The following is a 16,619-nucleotide window of genomic DNA, read 5'->3' as shown; positions in this document are numbered from 1 at the left end:
ATTTATTATAGCAAAAAGTAATGCGTTTTTTTTCAAAATTGTCGCTATTCTTTTGTTTATAGCGCAAAAAATAAAAACCACAGAGGCAATCAAATACCACCAAAAGAAAGCTCTATTTGTGGGAAAAAAAACCCGTCAATTTTGTTTGGGTACAATGTCACACGACCGCGCAATTGTCAGTTAAAGCGACGCAGTGCCGAATCGCAAAAAGTGCTCCGGTCAGGAAGGGGGTAAATTCTTCCGGGGCTGAAGTGGTTAAGGACCCTCAGGTGCAAGCCATCTGGTCCAGGTGACTTATTCATGTCATTAAAAAAGTTTTTCAAGTCTTTTTCTAATTCTGTCCTCTGTTAGCCATGAGGTGCTTCCTGTGATATGTCATGAGTATAAATAAATATTGCAGTTCTTATATAATCAAAAGAAAATAATTTTTAGATACAATTTCCTTTAAATATTGTTTTTATTATGGATTTGGCATCTTGGCACTGTTAAGCCGATAAAGAGAAAGAAAAACAAACATGAACATCGGAATTGCTGGAACATCATTATGATAGCTGCCCGACTCATTGACAAGCTGTAAACTGTAAGCAAAGATATAGAGCGCTTTATGTTGGATAAAATCTATCTGTGGGATCTTTATAATATTGCAGCAGAACAAATAACATACATTATATACATGTTATGCAATCTCTCACTTAAACAATACAGTATATCAGATATTTGTAACATAAGAGGAAGAAAAGACCTATACATTGCTTGTAGTGGCTGCTTTTTCTTACCGCCAGACTTTTACCCTTGAACAGAACATGAAGACTTAGACAGTACATGAGGCGTCCACCTCTCAAGACTTGGCCATGTCTGAGTTATGGACTGCACACAAATAAAGTTTGTTGTTTGGGATGAGAGTAATGTGCATCGTCACTGCCCTTTGTACAGTCTCAATGAATAAGCCCATAGAATAATTTTTAATTGCACCTTTGCCTTTTGGAAGCCAAGCATAAAAAGAACTAATAAATATACACTGAGAATTGATTTATACTTGCTGTATAAAATAAATAATAAAAACAACTGGACTGATTTAGCCATTCTACTATCAAAGTTCCATCAGCTAAGTTTACTGAGAGAGGCACAGGGAAGTATTTTATGGAGTAGAAGTCCATTTAGGCCTAACTGGAATGTGTGATTCAATTAAAACATAGCTAAACCTTCAACTTGTTCATTGTTTAATTATTCTTTAAAGAACACCTGTTCACAGCACATTGGTGGTAAACAAAGTACGCTTGAACAATATTCAGCTCACTAAGACACCTTCACTAAGGGTGCACACCTCTTCATGAAGCAAAACCTATGTTAGTGAGGCTTGAGGAGGACATCTGGTAAACGCTTTTAAACGTTCTCAATATCACATTATAACACAGATAATAACGAACGAGCTCCAAATCACAGCCAACAAACAGAAGTCACTTATCACAGAGCCAATTCCAATAAGCTGAAATCTGGTTGGCTGGTATAGGTTACTCCACTTTGAACATCAATACTGCTTGTCACATTGCCTTAATGAGCAAATCAAATCATTTTTCTAAAGTGGCGTACCATACCATTCGTTTTGCAATTATTTTACCATTATCCTAGGACACATTTTACTGTTCAACATTGGTCTCACCTCACCACAACAAATTATATTTTTCTTTTTTTTTCTCCATAATATAATATGGATTTCAGAACTGAAATTCATGCATCGAAATGCAACATTTTGGCACATCTTTAAATGTTTGGCACCATTAACTGACTTTTACAGCTAAGACACTAGGTTTCAGCTTTAAAATACAAAGGTCAAGTAATTTGCCTTTTCGGGAGGCTATGCAGCATACAGGTTTTTTTTTTTTTTTTTTTTTTTGTTTGCTTTTTTTAAATATTAGATTATAATAAAATGGGAAAATGTATACCAACACCTCCAGATCCCACATCTACATACTTCCTGAAAATGCACGATTCTAAAGATTGAAACATCAAGTCTGTGGAAGCTTTGATAAGTTGTAGGAAAGTCTGTCAAACAGTTCATGAGCAGGAAGAAACTGAACATTTTCAGTGAAGGAATTGAAAACTCATCTTGGAGACAAATACGAAATTCAGTGCTGAAGTTCTCTTGACTTTTGGCCATGCACTCCACATCATTTGGTAAGGAGAGACATTCATTCTGAGAACCAGACATTGAGATGTATCATTACGCACAGCTTAGACAAAGAAAACAAGGCCTGGTGATACAGAGGTCTCTCTTGTTCTAAACTCGACTGGGAGGCAATGTACAATGAAGTTCACTTGTTTATTATTGAACCTGTTTCCATATGCGTTTTGGGATACTTCTTGTAAGCGATGGTTAAGAAGTCCTCCACTGCATCAAGACATATCAGGCGATCCTAAGACAAATCACAAATAGTATGCATTGTTACGCAACAGGAAAATATAGTCCAACTCTACCATTCTGACCGATTTCAAATAAATAGGACTTCATGTTCCCAAGTGCACAAAATACCCAGTGTACTTTTGCTTAGAATAGAACGCTATAAAATAGGATCACAGTCACTGATGTCACTACAGAATATTGCAGGTATGTAGCGATCAACTTGGGTACAACCAGCCTGCCGGATTCACTTGTGATTATCGCTAGCAGCTGCTATAGCTCCTAACAATAATTGTTTTCCTCTCCTGATGGGGATGTCTTCCCCTGTCGGCATTGTCTAGGCTGATGGGGAAATCTTGTGAATTTCTTTCCTGCAACCGATGGTTGCAAGAATGAAATTTACCCAGTCTATTGCCGCGTACACACGATCGGACATTCCAACAACAAAATCCTGGATTTATTTCCGACGGATGCTGGCTCAAACTTGTCTTGCATACACACGGTCGCACACATGTTGTCGAAAATTCCAAACGTCAAGAACGCGGTGACGTACAACGAGCCGAGAAAAATGAAGTTCAGTAGCCAGTGCGGCTCTTCTGCTGGATTCTGAGCATGCATGGAATTTTGTGCGTCGAAATTGTGTACACACGATTGGAATTTCCAGCAACGGATTTTGTTGTCGGAAAATTTGTGAACCAGCTCTCAAATTTTTGTTGTCAGAAATTCCGACAACAAATGTCCGATGGAGCCTACACATGGTCGGAATTTCCGACAACAAGCTCACATCGAACATTTGTTGTCGGAAATTCCGACTGTGTGTACGCGGCATATGGCTGTGCTAAATCACTCCTAAGCATAGTTTTGTGGAGAGACAAAGTGCCACATCTGTGGTTATAATTATTACACAGACAGATAAAGCGTCAGACTTTTAAGACACCAAAGCAATAATGTATATAAAAAAATATCACATGTATTAAATAAATGTTCCTACATAATATCCAATACATCTATAACATCCAATGCCAACATCCACATTGTGCATTCTCAATACTACATATAAAAAATACTTTTTGATAGACACTCTAAGCTACAAAATATGACCTATTAGATATGTTTGTATTTTATATGTACACTACAAGGTTTTAAATGAAAATGCATTTAATAAAATGTATTTTATTTTTTTTTTAAATCTATTGTTTTAGTGCCTTAAAAATGCGACACTTTGTCTTTTGGATTAAAAAACACAGGCCCCTCTCCTCATCTCCATAGCATTTGAAGAAGGTGTTCTTTAGTTCAGAAAGGTAAACTGGGAAGGGCTGATAACAGTCGTAGATGCTGCTGCGGAGTCCACAGAAGTCAGGCGCTCAATGGATTTCTGGAAGGCATATGCACCAATTGAAAAGATATCACTAAATATTTTCAGTGGTATACCCCACAAACCAAAAGAAAAAGGAAGCAAATAAGATCAATTATTTTTTAGGGTTTAGGTATACTTTAAAGCTACTATACAAGCATAATGGTACAAGTTAATGACTTCCAGTCGAATTGTTGATCATTGTATTGCTCTGGTCTACAATATTAGATTGAATAGAAAGGTAAAGTTATTTTGTTAAAGTAAGCTCTAAAAAGTTAGCTAGACAAGCCTTTTTTCTACATAGCCAAGTCCCAGCTAAAAGGTGGCATATAAAACATTGGTGGCTGGTTACATGGCTGAAAATGCAGTCATATGAAGTGTGCCTTCAGCAAGGATCATGTGACGAATGCCTCAGGAGTGGAGTTACACTTGAAAATCAGGGATCAGAAAAATACACTTACCATAATATAGAGGTATCTCTCTGGTAAGTCCCAACCAGCTGGGAAGATGGTTGTCTCATCTGCAAGTCGCAAAAGCATTTCCATAGCCTTTTTCATGTTCTTTGGGCTACTGATGGTGCTTTGCTTTGTAACAGACAAAAGAGTTTCTGCTTCTTTTTGAAATCCTGGAACACATAATCACATTATTAAACTCAGGAAGAGTGAAGTTAAATTTGAACTTCAGTCATGAACAATTTTTGGACATTTGAACTTTAAAAATAAAATTCTCTCTAATGAAGCATGTACCATGTGCGGCTGCCGCTGCGATGGTGAAATGCTTTACTTTAATTCAGCCCATATAGTACAGTAAACATTGAGCAACAAGACCTAAAAGGTTTTCTGAAATTGGAGGAGACTGTCTGTCACTCCTCCAGTCACAAAACACCCTGTATGCTGTGAAAAGACATTTTCTGAATGGAGGATGTGCAGAGCGAGCAACCAGATATCATGAAGTTTGGTGCTTCTTGTACCGTACAGGCTAAATCATAATGAGAGTTTCTAAATGCAGCTACCTCACATGGAACACAGTTCATTAGTTTGTTTTCTTACAGGACAAATGCCCAAAAATTGTACACTAAAACTCAAAACAAAAAAAAGCTACATAATAAAGTGTAATATACAGTAGCTTGTTCTTTCCATATACTCTGCCAGGAGACCAACAGAAATGTTTTGAGATCTGACCCAAAAAGTAGAGGTTCTTCAAAGATGGATGGTACCAAAGGTTTCTTTAAGGGCAATTGTCCACAGATTTTACTACTCATCTATTGTTACCAACATATTTTAAATTTGAAACACACACACACACACACACACACACACACACACACACACACACACCCCCCACAGTGCCTTGAAAAAGTATTCATACCCCTTATAATTTTCCACATTTTGTCTTGTCACTCAAAACCAAAAACCTAAATGTATTTTATTGGGATTTTATGCGACAGGCCACCACAAAGTAGCACATAATTGTGAAGTGGAAGTAAAATGATAAATGGTTTTCCAAATGTTTTACAAATAAATATCTGAAAAGTGTGGCGTGCATTTGTATTCAACCCCCTTTACTCCGATACCCCCCCAACTAAAATCTAGTGGAACCAATTGCCTTCAGAAGTCACCTAATTAGTAAATAAATTCCACCCATGTGTAATTTAATCTCAGTATAAATACAGCTGTTCTGTGAATCCCTCAGAGGTTTTTTAGAGAACCTAACAGCATCATGAAGGCCAAGGAACACACCAGACAGGTCAGGGATAACGTTGAAGAAGTTTAAATCAGGTTAGGTTATAAAAAAAAAAAAAAATATCCCAAGCTTTGAACATCTCATGGAGCACTGTTCAATCCATCATCTGAAAATGGAAAGCGTATGGCACAACTGCAAACTTACCAAGACATGGCTGTCCACCTAAACTGACAGACTGGGCAAGGAGAGCCTTAATCAGAGAAGCAGCCAAAAGGCCCATGGTAACTCTGGAGGAACTGCAGAGATCCACAGCTCAAGTGGGAGAATCTGTCCAGAGGACAACTATTAGTGGTGCAGACCACAAACCTGGTCTTTATCGAAGGAGTGGCAAGAAGAAAGCCATTGTTAAAAGAAAGCCATTAGAAGTCACGTTTGCAAGAAGCCAGGTGGGGGGACAAAGCAAACAGGGCAATCTTAGAAGAAAACCTGTTAGTATCTGCAAAAGACTTGGGACTGGGGCAGAGGTTCACCCTAAAGCAGGACAACTACCCTAAACATACAGCCAGAGCTGCAATGGAATGGTTTAGATCAAAGCATATTTATGTGTTAGAATGTCCCAGTCAAAGTCCAGACCTAAATCCAATTGAGAATCTGTGGCAAGACCTGAAAATTGCTGTTCACAGACACTCTCCATCCAATCTGACAGATCATGAACTATTTTGCAAAGAAGAATGGGCAAAAATGTCACTCTAGATGTGCAAAGCTGGTAGAGAGATACCCAAAAAGAGTTGCAGCGAAAGGTGGTTCTACAAAGTATTGACTCAGGGCTGAATACAAATGCATGCCACACTTCACATATTTATTTGTAAAAATCTAGAAAACCTTTTATCATTTTCCTTCCACTTCACAATTATGGTGGTAACATGACAAAATTTGGAAAATTTCAAGGGACACATATATATATATATATATATATATACACACACACACACACACACACACACATACACACATATATATATTTTTTATTAGTGCCTTGAAAAAGCGTGTGTATATATACCCCTTGAAATTATTTTATTTTTATTTCCTTAGCCATTAATGTCTAAACCACTGGCAACAAAAGTGAGTAAACCCCCAAGTGAAAATGTCCAAATTGAGCCCAATTAGCCATTTTCCGCCCCAGTGTCACGTGACAAGTTAGTGTTACAAGGTCTTAGGTGTGAATGGGAGCAGGTGTGTTAAATTCGGTGTTCTCTCTCTCACGCTCTCATACTGGTCACTGGAAGTTCAACATGGCACTTCATGGCAAAGAACTCTGAGGATATGAAAAATTGTTGCTCTACATAAAGATGGTCTAGGCTATAGGCAGATTGGCAATACCCTGAAACTGAGCTGCAGCATGGTGGCCAAGACCATACATCGGTTTAACAGGACAGGTTCCACTCAGAACAGGCCTCGCCATGGTTAACCAAAGAAGTTGAGTGCACATGCTCAGCTCATATCCAGAGGTTGTCTTTGGGAAATAGACCTATGAGTGCTGCTAGCATTGCTGCAGAGGTTGAGGGGGGGGGGGGGGGGGAGCAGCATGTAAGTGCTCAGACCATATGCTGCATACTGCATGGCTGTTGTCCAGAAGGAAGCTTTTTCTAAAGATGATGCACAAGAAAGCCTGCAAACAGTTTGCTAAAGACAAGCAGATTAAGGACATGAATTACTGGAACCATGTCCTGTGGTCTGATGAGACCAAGATAAACTTATTTTGTTCAGATGGTGTCAGGCATATGTGGTGGCAACCAGGTGAGGAGTACAAAGACAAGTGCGTCTTGCCTACAGTCAAGCATGGTAGTGGAAGTGTCATGGTCTGGGGCTGCATGAGTGCTCCTGGGACTGGGGAGCTACAGTTCATTGAGGAAACTATGAATGTCAACATGTTCTGTGACACACTGTAGCAGAGCATGATCCCCTCCCATTGGAGACTGGGCCCCAGGGCAGTATTCCAATATAACGACCCCAAACACACCTCCAAGATGACCACTGCCTTGCTAAAGAAGCTGAGGGTAAAAGGTGAAGTACTGGCCAAGTAGGTCTCCAGACCTAAACCCTATTGAGCATCTGTGGGGCATCCTCAAATGGAAGGTGGAGGAGCGCAAGGTCTCTAACATCCACCAGCTCCATGATGTCGTCATGGAGGAGTGGAGGAGGACTCCAGTGGCAACCTGTGAAGCTCTGGTGAACTCCATGCTCAAGAGGGTTAAGGCGGTGCTTGAAAATAATGGTGGCCACACAAAATATTGACACTTTGGGCCCAGTTTGGACATTTTCACTTAGGGGTGTACTCACTTTTGTTGCCAGTGGTTTAGACATTAATGGCTGTGTGTTGAGTTATTTTGAGGGGATAGCAAATTTACACTGTTATACAAGCTGTACACTCACTACTTTACATTGTAGCATAGTGTAATTTCTTCAGTGTTGTTGCATGAAAAGATATAATAAATATTATAATATAATAAAAATTAATTTACACACACATACATATATACACACACACACACACACACACACACACACACACACACACACACAAATTGTATTACTGATTAGTGTCAACTTTTTACACAGCATACCCAAGTCCTCTAGTATCTTCCTCCATCTCGTTCTCACTTCTCGTCTGGCTTGCCTCAGGGTGTAAATTTCATAGTTGAGTTTCTGCCATTCCTAGTTGTTGACAAAGAATTATGACAAGTGAAGACAGAAACCCAACATACCATTTATACTTTGAGTGCAAAGATTTAGGTTTCAATTTTCTTTAGAACCAGAGACCTTTGGTTATTTTTAGAACAGCAAACTGGTTGGTGTTGGTTTGTTTAGGAGCTTGTATCATATGTTAGAGGAATACACCAATAGATACAACATTAATACATTAAAGCATTGCATTTTAATATACAGCTATGTTTGTATTGTATTGAACTGCAGCAAGTAAAAAGCCAACGACTATAAATAGAAATTGCCCCAATAGAGTTCAGTAAATCAATAGTTTCACTCATTACACACACACCTACCTTACGCTCAAGCTATTTAAAATGTCTTTAAGCCACAATGTCAATGTCATTCACTCTCAATTGCAAATCTGGAATATTGAAGATGCTATATACAGTACATCAAGGCATTTAGTGCTCCCCCATAAAGATGAGGTTGATGAGGTGTTTTTTGTATGGCATGTGCTTTAAAATTTTAAAACAGCAAAAAGGGGTTCCAAAAAAAACACAATGATCAACTAGAAAGCGATTTTGTTGCCACATGACCTACCTACTGTAGGATACCGTAGTACAAGTTAGCCATGGTATCTTATTTCACGACACGTATTTGTTCTGCTTTTTTAAAACTAAAAGTCTTCAAGGTACAGCTTAAAACACTGTACAACTAAATTAAATTGCAGAAATTGTTAATATTAATATAACTTTATAGGAAGAAATAATTTAAAAAAAATGCAGTAAAGACTCAAGCTGCTTGTAAGCCTTGCCGATAATGGAAAACCCAATTTCTTCCATCTAAATCATTTCCTGAACCTTTTATTCTTCATGCTCTCTGAGCATTCAGCCCTGACTGTACTGGCCAATGGCCTTCTTAGAGCACAAATAACAGGTGGGTTTTACCTGCTGCTACTCTTTTTTCTGCATCTAAAGCTGGCCATAGGCAAGTATTTTTTGTTTATTTATTTTTCCTGATCAGTCAGTGGCTAAACAAAAAATATAACAAACAGATTCTTCCATCCCACACAATCAAGGTAGACAGATAAATACCCAACATCAGGACATTGTATTTTGACAACAGGAACTGATGCTTTAAGAATATACTGATCAGCAGCTGCTAATCGACAAAAAGTATTGCAACTTGTTAGTTCGGCAGAAGTCAAGCTAACAATTGACTTTTGTTGAATAGGGAAGGCCACACATTGATTGAAATTTTAGTTGCTGCTTGTTGAACTTTGATTGTCTATGGTCAGCATTACAAAGCTAGGGTTTTCTTCACACTTGTCAGAGTGGTCTAACAAGGTTCTCTTTAGTGGTATCTCTGTCAGAACACCCTAAGGTCAGTCCACGGCCCAGTACTCTGGCTATGCTACCTGGCTTAGCAAACTTGTCTTTTCTGTGCCCTCTAATATCTTGTATGAAAAAGACACGCAGATCTTAGTTTTCCTGAGATTTCCCCCTGTTTTGACCCTTTAAAATGCCAGTGGGAACATTTATTTATGGAAATCTGAAAAATCTCAGACTTGCCCACACCTTTAACATGTTTAGGCAGCCCCACAAATGGACTATCCAAAACCGCTTTCCTAGTCGACCATTATCTAATAATCAACTCTCATAACCTCAAGCATTCATCATCTCTATTACCTATTATATGTGTCCCTCCCCTCCTACAATGTAAGCTCATTTGTGTAAGACCCTGTTCTTCTCATGTGTCAGGTTATGCAATTATGTTGCCTGGAGTGTGTAGTTTGCATTCTTAATTTTTTTTAATGACTACACATTTACTGCTTAGCAATATGATATTAAAAAGATACCCTCCAGTCAAAACCATCTGCTTATGGTTTCAGTTTTTCATGCAGGCATAGCTGGAGTGAACCAGACCACTGTTTGTTGATGGTAATCTGGAAACATTTTTATTTATGTCTTTGTAATGAGGAAGATATATTCCCAAACACATCCACTGCAGCCTGTGTAGTGTCAGACAGTTCAGAAAAGTCTGAACTGTCAAAGTGCCAGTATTAAAAGGTTTCTCACAGCCACCAGTCAGTCACATTCAAGCCTGTTTTAGAAGTGAAATCTCACTGATTATACATCAACTGGAAAGATAAAGAAAGCCGACAGCACAAACTTCAGGAAGCTGAACCAGACCATACAGAACCTCTGGAACCTGGTCATTGTACATTTACACATAGCCTTTCTCAACCAGGGTTTCCCTAAGGTTTGTTAGGGGTTCCATGAGCCGTGTGCCTCTCAAATAAGTTCCTTGCTGACAAAATTGTATTTTTTATTTTCAGCTAGCTGTAAAAAGGGGATTCTTCCCAATGGCCACAAATGTAAGGAGCATTCTTCCCAGTGACCATCACACTAATATACCATGACATGTAGATTATTAGCAAGGGTTTCATAGGATTGGAAGGTTATTACAAGAATCTGTACAAGTTAAAAGGGTTGAGAAAGGCTGACATAAAAATATAAAGATCAGCAAATTGAATGGCTGTTAATCTATTGTGGATAGCTCTAGCAGTGAGCTGACATTTTTTTTCCCTTCATCCTCTTGTTCATAACTGCCTTGTTTGCAATACACTGAACTTAAGAAAGTGTACCAGGAGACTAAGGGGTTGATTTATTAAAGGCAACTAGACTGTGCACTCTGCAAGTGCAGTTGCTCCAGAGTTTACTAAATGGGGTAAAGCTGCACTTTGCAAAGAGTACCCAGTCACAGTGGCGGGTAATGCTCCATCGGTCGGGGGGGGGGCAGCAGACGGACCTGACCACGGACCCCCCGGTCGCTCCAGCCCGTGAGGAGCTCGCTCTGCTCCTTTGTCTATGGATGAACAAAGCAGGCTAAGCTGCTATCTATGGATGACATTGCCTTTACCTGCAGGCTCTGGGCTCTCCTTCTTACAGTCAACTCCTCATATCTGGAGCCGGGTGCTTTTCTGGGCTTGCTGCAGAGGACTCCACACTCTGCCCCCGGACTGACATGTTGGAGGGTGCCCGCTATTCCTTCGCTGTGAGGTCTGCTGCGGTGCACTCCCTCCCTTCTCCTACCACCATGGTCTATGCTGTCCTGACAGAGCAGTGCTCAGCACATGAGAATGCTTGCTGCTGGTGGAGAAGGAATGGAGCCAGGCAGAGCAGGGAGAAGGAGAAGAGTGACTCTCCCCTGTGTTTGAATCCATCAGCAGCAGCATCCCCCCTCTGTGTCCCAGAATCCGTGTCCCCCATCCGTCTTCCCCTCTCAGCCAATCGGGTCTTCGGACTCCCGGCCAATGGGGTCCAAGGAGCCACTTTCCGATTGGCCGGAAGGAGAAACAGGAAGACATTAGCGAATATTAAATCCGCTAATGTCACACAACTGGGTGGGCTCAGGGCGCAGTGCTTTAAACAGAAGGGATGGTGCTGCGCTAATCCTAATGTACCCCACAGTGTCTATATGTACATAAATGTTGGTAATCAGTGGCTAAAAATCAGTGTGCTGGTAAATATGAAGGTCAGGCGGTGACAAAATCGCCTATGGTGCAGACTACAAATAAACATAAGTGAGCATGAATCCAAAGTAGCGGCGTGTAAGAACAATAGTGATCAATCAACCTAAAAACATAAATCTATATATTACATCTAAAAAATATTGGAGCCAGAGAGAGCTCCCAAAACACACGCAAAAACAGTGATATATATATTAAAAGTACAAGGTTACACTGAATGTCCGTGGGGATCTGCAATCACTGCAGTATAGTGTCTAATACCAATACTGGCTGCTTAAAAGAGCAATAATGACAATACATAAAACGGTGACTGGTGCAGCAACAAAAAACGTGTTATACTTAAAGAAAGTGCCTCGTGCAATTGAGAAATTTCCAATAATCATTCAAACGTGCCAGATAATAAAGAATATATATAAAAGTAATAATTGAGGACAAAACAGCAATAAAATAGGCAAAAAAAAAGGAAACAAAAAGTATAAATATACGTGCAATGTTACAATACATGTCCGTGGGGATCCATAGTGATACAATAGAGTGTCCAATACTAATGGTCAATGCTTATACTTAAATAAAGCAATATTAAAAGTTCATGGAGAAAGGTGACTTGTGCAACAGCAAGGTATTTCAAAATCCAAAAGGTGACTTGTGCAATGTCAAAAACTCCAATGCTTTTTATAATGTGCCAAACAGTGGAAAGGTATGAACGGTGGTTGGATCTTTTCTTGCAATAACTAGCACAGATAGAAATGTGAAGTGTATACAGGTGCTCTTCATGCAGACGATCCTACACTGGACGGTAATGGCCCCTTACCTCATTAACCTGAGGTTAAAGCATAGGACAATCGAGCGCTGCTGGTGTCTCCTGTGGGGACGGGTCCTGCACTCAGGGCTGTCTTTCAATCTACCTCAGATCCTCCAGGGGTATAGTAATCAAAAGGAGACAGGGATGCCATATAGTGTAGTAATTTTTGAACTTCACAGAGCTTTTATTGATGAAATAAAACAGGGTACTCACACAGATAAAAACAGGGAATGCAGTGTATCCAAACGAGCAGCGAACTCGTACACTGCTGACAGTGGAAGGTGTGCCTATCCCTACGCGTGGCGTCACGGGTCACGTGGCTTCATCATCCCCTGGAGGATCTGAGGTAGATTGAAAGACAGCCCTGAGTGCAGGACCCGTCCCCACAGGAGACACCAGCAGCGCTCGATTGTCCTATGCTTTAACCTCAGGTTAATGAGGTAAGGGGCCATTACCGTCCAGTGTAGGATCGTCTGCATGAAGAGCACCTGTATACACTTCACATTTCTATCTGTGCTAGTTATTGCAAGAAAAGATCCAACCACCGTTCATACCTTTCCACTGTTTGGCACATTATAAAAAGCATTGGAATTTTTGACATTGCACAAGTCACCTTTTGGATTTTGAAATACCTTGCTGTTGCACAAGTCACCTTTCTCCATGACCTTTTAATATTGCTTTATTTAAGTATAAGCATTGACCATTAGTATTGGACACTCTATGGTATCACTATGGATCCCCACGGACATGTATTGTAACATTGCACGTATATTTATACTTTTTTTTTCCATTTTTTTGCCTATTTTATTGCTGTTTTGTCCTCAATTATTACTTATATATATTCTTTATTATCTGGCACGTTTGAATGATTATTGGAAATTTCTCAATTGCACGAGGCACTTTCTTTAAGTATAACACGTTTTTTGTTGCTGCACCAGTCACCGTTTTATGTATTGTCATTATTGCTCTTTTAAGCAGCCAGTATTGGTATTAGACACTATACTGCAGTGATTGCAGATCCCCACGGACATTCAGTGTAACCTTGTACTTTTAATATATATATCACTGTTTTTGCGTGTGTTTTGGGAGCTCTCTCTGGCTCCAATATTTTTCAGATGTAATATATAGATTTATGTTTTTAGGTTGATTGATTACTATTGTTCTTACACATCGCTACTTTGGATTCATGCTCACTTATGTTTATTTGTAGTCTGCACCATAGGCGATTTTGTCACCGCCTGACCTTCATATTTACCAGCACACTGATTTTTAGCCACTGATTACCAACATTTATGTATATATAGACACTGTGGGGTACATTAGGATTAGCGCAGCACCATCCCTTCTGTTTATACTACTTATGCCCTTAGGGTCAGGTTGGACCCTATTCGGTGCAAGCTGCTTTTCCTTCACTATTATTGTCCTTACATGGTAGCGCGGGAATACAATATACCTTTAAGGGCGCAGTGCTTTGCCCCCCGAGCCCACGCCTTTTTGAAGCCGATTAGAGCCTAATGTGTCTGGCACCCCGCGTGTAGATAAGGGGGCCTTACGTATGGAGGGGCCACCATTGCCCAGTCACGTGCAAGGAAAAAAAAAAAAAAAAAACGCATTTTGCTTAGCTTACACATGATTAGATGGATGGAAGTCAGCAGAGCTTCTACTCATCCAATAAGCTCTGGAACAACTGCACTTTGCAAAGTGCACAGTCTATTTGGCTTTATTAAATCAACCCCTAAATCTCCATTTGCAAAGTAATGAGAAATAAGTATTCGAATCATACTTTAGGCTCTACAAGCCTTTTTTTTTGTTTTTTTTTTTTGTTTTTGTTTTGAGGATTAATTTTACCTACATTATCTGAGCGTGCCAACATGTAATAAACAAGGTGTAGACTATGTAATTAAAAATCCACATCCAAGGTTCTGTATAGCCAAGATAGACTTTACATTCACATTTCTAAATCAGAGGAATAGCTGCTCATCTAAAACTAATAGTATTTATCTGTAAAGATCTTCTGTACAAAGACGTATCTGTGCAAACCACAGTCACTAAAATGCCAAAACCAACTTAAAACCAACTGGCATTTCAGTGTCTATGACTTGCAAATATGCATCTTTGCAAACCACAGACACACTGAAATAGAAATAGCAGTTGTTTTTTTGATGTTCTACATGATCTAGACATTAATTTATCCCACATCTGGCTCTAGCTATATTTAGGAAGCATCTGTTGTATAGGGAAGCAGTAATTAGAGGATGCAAAGTTATATATGGAGAGAGATTGTCAGAAAAGTGTAAGCCTGATATACAAAAAGGAACACGTTGAGATTCAGGTGATGAGCACTGAGCTGGGAATAGGGATAACAAATTCCTTACAGATCTTCTAGTCAGTTCACATCTCATTAAACAGAGCAGCAATTAACCCTCATGCTGCAAACTTGGGATAGAGGGATTATTTACCCACAGGAAAAAAAAGGCATAGCTAGATTAGAGTTAGAGTTAAAGTGCTGAAATTGTTATACAAGAATCTGTGAGAACAAAGAAGTCACAGAACTATGTGGCTTAATGGAATACTTCCATAATAGCCAGAATTAAACCACATCCTCTAACAATGTGGTTCTCAGTTCAAAACACTGTTCGGAGCAGAATACCTAGGAAACAACTAAACACACGCACTGCAAGTGTGTTTTACCTGCAAAAGACTTTTTAATGCTGTACAACCAGTCCTACAAAATGCACACCTCTGCCACAATAAAAAGCCAAGTTATTTATTTTATAAATTCCTGGTTCAGCTTTTCTGCCAACTGTAGTCCCCTCCCTGCTAATTGTACAAAAGTAATCATACCATTTCACTGTCCAGTTAAGCTGCAGGTGAAGAGGCGACAATAAAAGCTGAAAATACAAACAAAGGGAAAATACCGCGCTATGAGCACAATAAAAGCTGCACTACTAAAATCGAGAAAAAAAAAAAAAAAAAAGTATCCCCTGCCTGACTGTACAGTGTTGGGCAGGCCCCCCCCCCCCCCCAAAACAAAAATACACAGAACAGTACCCTTATGAGTAGGAATGAGCCAAACACCCCCCCCGGTTCGGTTCGCACCAGAACTTGCGAACGGACTGAAAATTTGCGCAAACTTTAGAATCCCATTGAAGTCTATGGGACTCAAGCATTCAAAATCAAAAGTGCTAATTTTAAAGGCTAATTTGCATGGTATTGTCCTAAAAAGGGTTTGGGGATCCGGGTCCTGCCCCAGGGGACATGTATCAATGCAAAAAAAAAGTTTTAAAAACTGCAGTTTTTTCGGGAGCAGTGATTTTGATGATGCTGTGAAGTGAAAAAAAAGTGAAATATTCCTTTAAATATCGTACCTGGGGGGTGTCTATAGTATGCCTGTAAAGTGGCGCATGTTTCCCCTGCTTAGCACAGTCCCTGCACAAAATGACATTTTTAAAGGAATAAAAGTCATTTAAAACTGCTTGCGGCTTTAATGTAATGTCGGGTCCCGGCAATATGGATGAAAATCAGTGAGACAAACGGCATGGGTACCCCCCCCCCCCCCAGTCCATTACCAGGCCCTTTGGGTCTTGTATGGATATTAAGGGGAACCCCGCACCCAAATTAAAAAAAGGAAAGGCGTGGGGCCCCCCAGGCCCTATATACTCTGAACAGCAGTATACAGGCGGTGCAAACAAGACATGGACTGTAGGTTTGTTGTTAAGTAGAATCTATTTGTAATTTTGAACTGGTACATTTTTAAAGTGTAGCTCCAGCCAAAAAATCTATTTTAAGCTTTTTGGAAAACATAGGGAAGGGTTATCACCCCTGTGACATTTGTTTCGCTGTCTGTGCTCCTCTTCAGAAGATTTCACCTTTTTAGTGAAACAAGGATTGTTGATAAAGCATCAGTGGAGAGGAGACATGTTTTTCCCATATTAACTCTTACAGGAGAGAATTTCCCTTCCTAGGGGTAGATTTCATCTCACTTCCTGTTGTCTCCTTCCGTTTGCAAGTAGGAGTCGTTTGTAAGTTGGATGTTTGAAAGTAGGGCCTGCCCTATATACTCTGCAGAAATTGGGGCCTTTGCACAACACTGTAAGCCCTCACAGTAACTCATGGTGGGCGCAGGAACGGGCCCTTCTGTGAA

General features: G+C 39.8%; 1 protein-coding gene across 4 annotated transcripts in view; it reads right to left on the bottom strand.

Moving 5' to 3' along the window:
• Positions 1–438: 438 nt before the first annotated feature.
• MREG (melanoregulin) overlaps positions 439–16,619 on the bottom strand; it is a 152,710-nt gene continuing 136,529 nt past the window's right edge. For all 4 annotated transcript variants that reach the window (XM_073633581.1, XM_073633580.1, XM_073633582.1 and 1 more), the window contains 3 exons: positions 8,060–8,150; positions 4,214–4,377; positions 439–2,414 (listed from right to left, as the gene is read on the bottom strand). In XM_073633581.1, the coding sequence (XP_073489682.1) occupies positions 2,313–2,414; positions 4,214–4,377; positions 8,060–8,150 (357 nt within the window). In that variant the 3' untranslated portion in view covers positions 439–2,312. The remainder of the gene's footprint in view (positions 2,415–4,213; positions 4,378–8,059; positions 8,151–16,619) is intronic.

The sequence above is a fragment of the Aquarana catesbeiana genome, linkage group LG06 (genome assembly GCF_042186555.1).
Source record: "Aquarana catesbeiana isolate 2022-GZ linkage group LG06, ASM4218655v1, whole genome shotgun sequence".
Classification (NCBI taxonomy): domain Eukaryota; kingdom Metazoa; phylum Chordata; class Amphibia; order Anura; family Ranidae; genus Aquarana; species Aquarana catesbeiana.
Note: the sequence above shows the minus strand (reverse complement) of the source record. Positions and strands in the feature narration are given on the sequence as shown.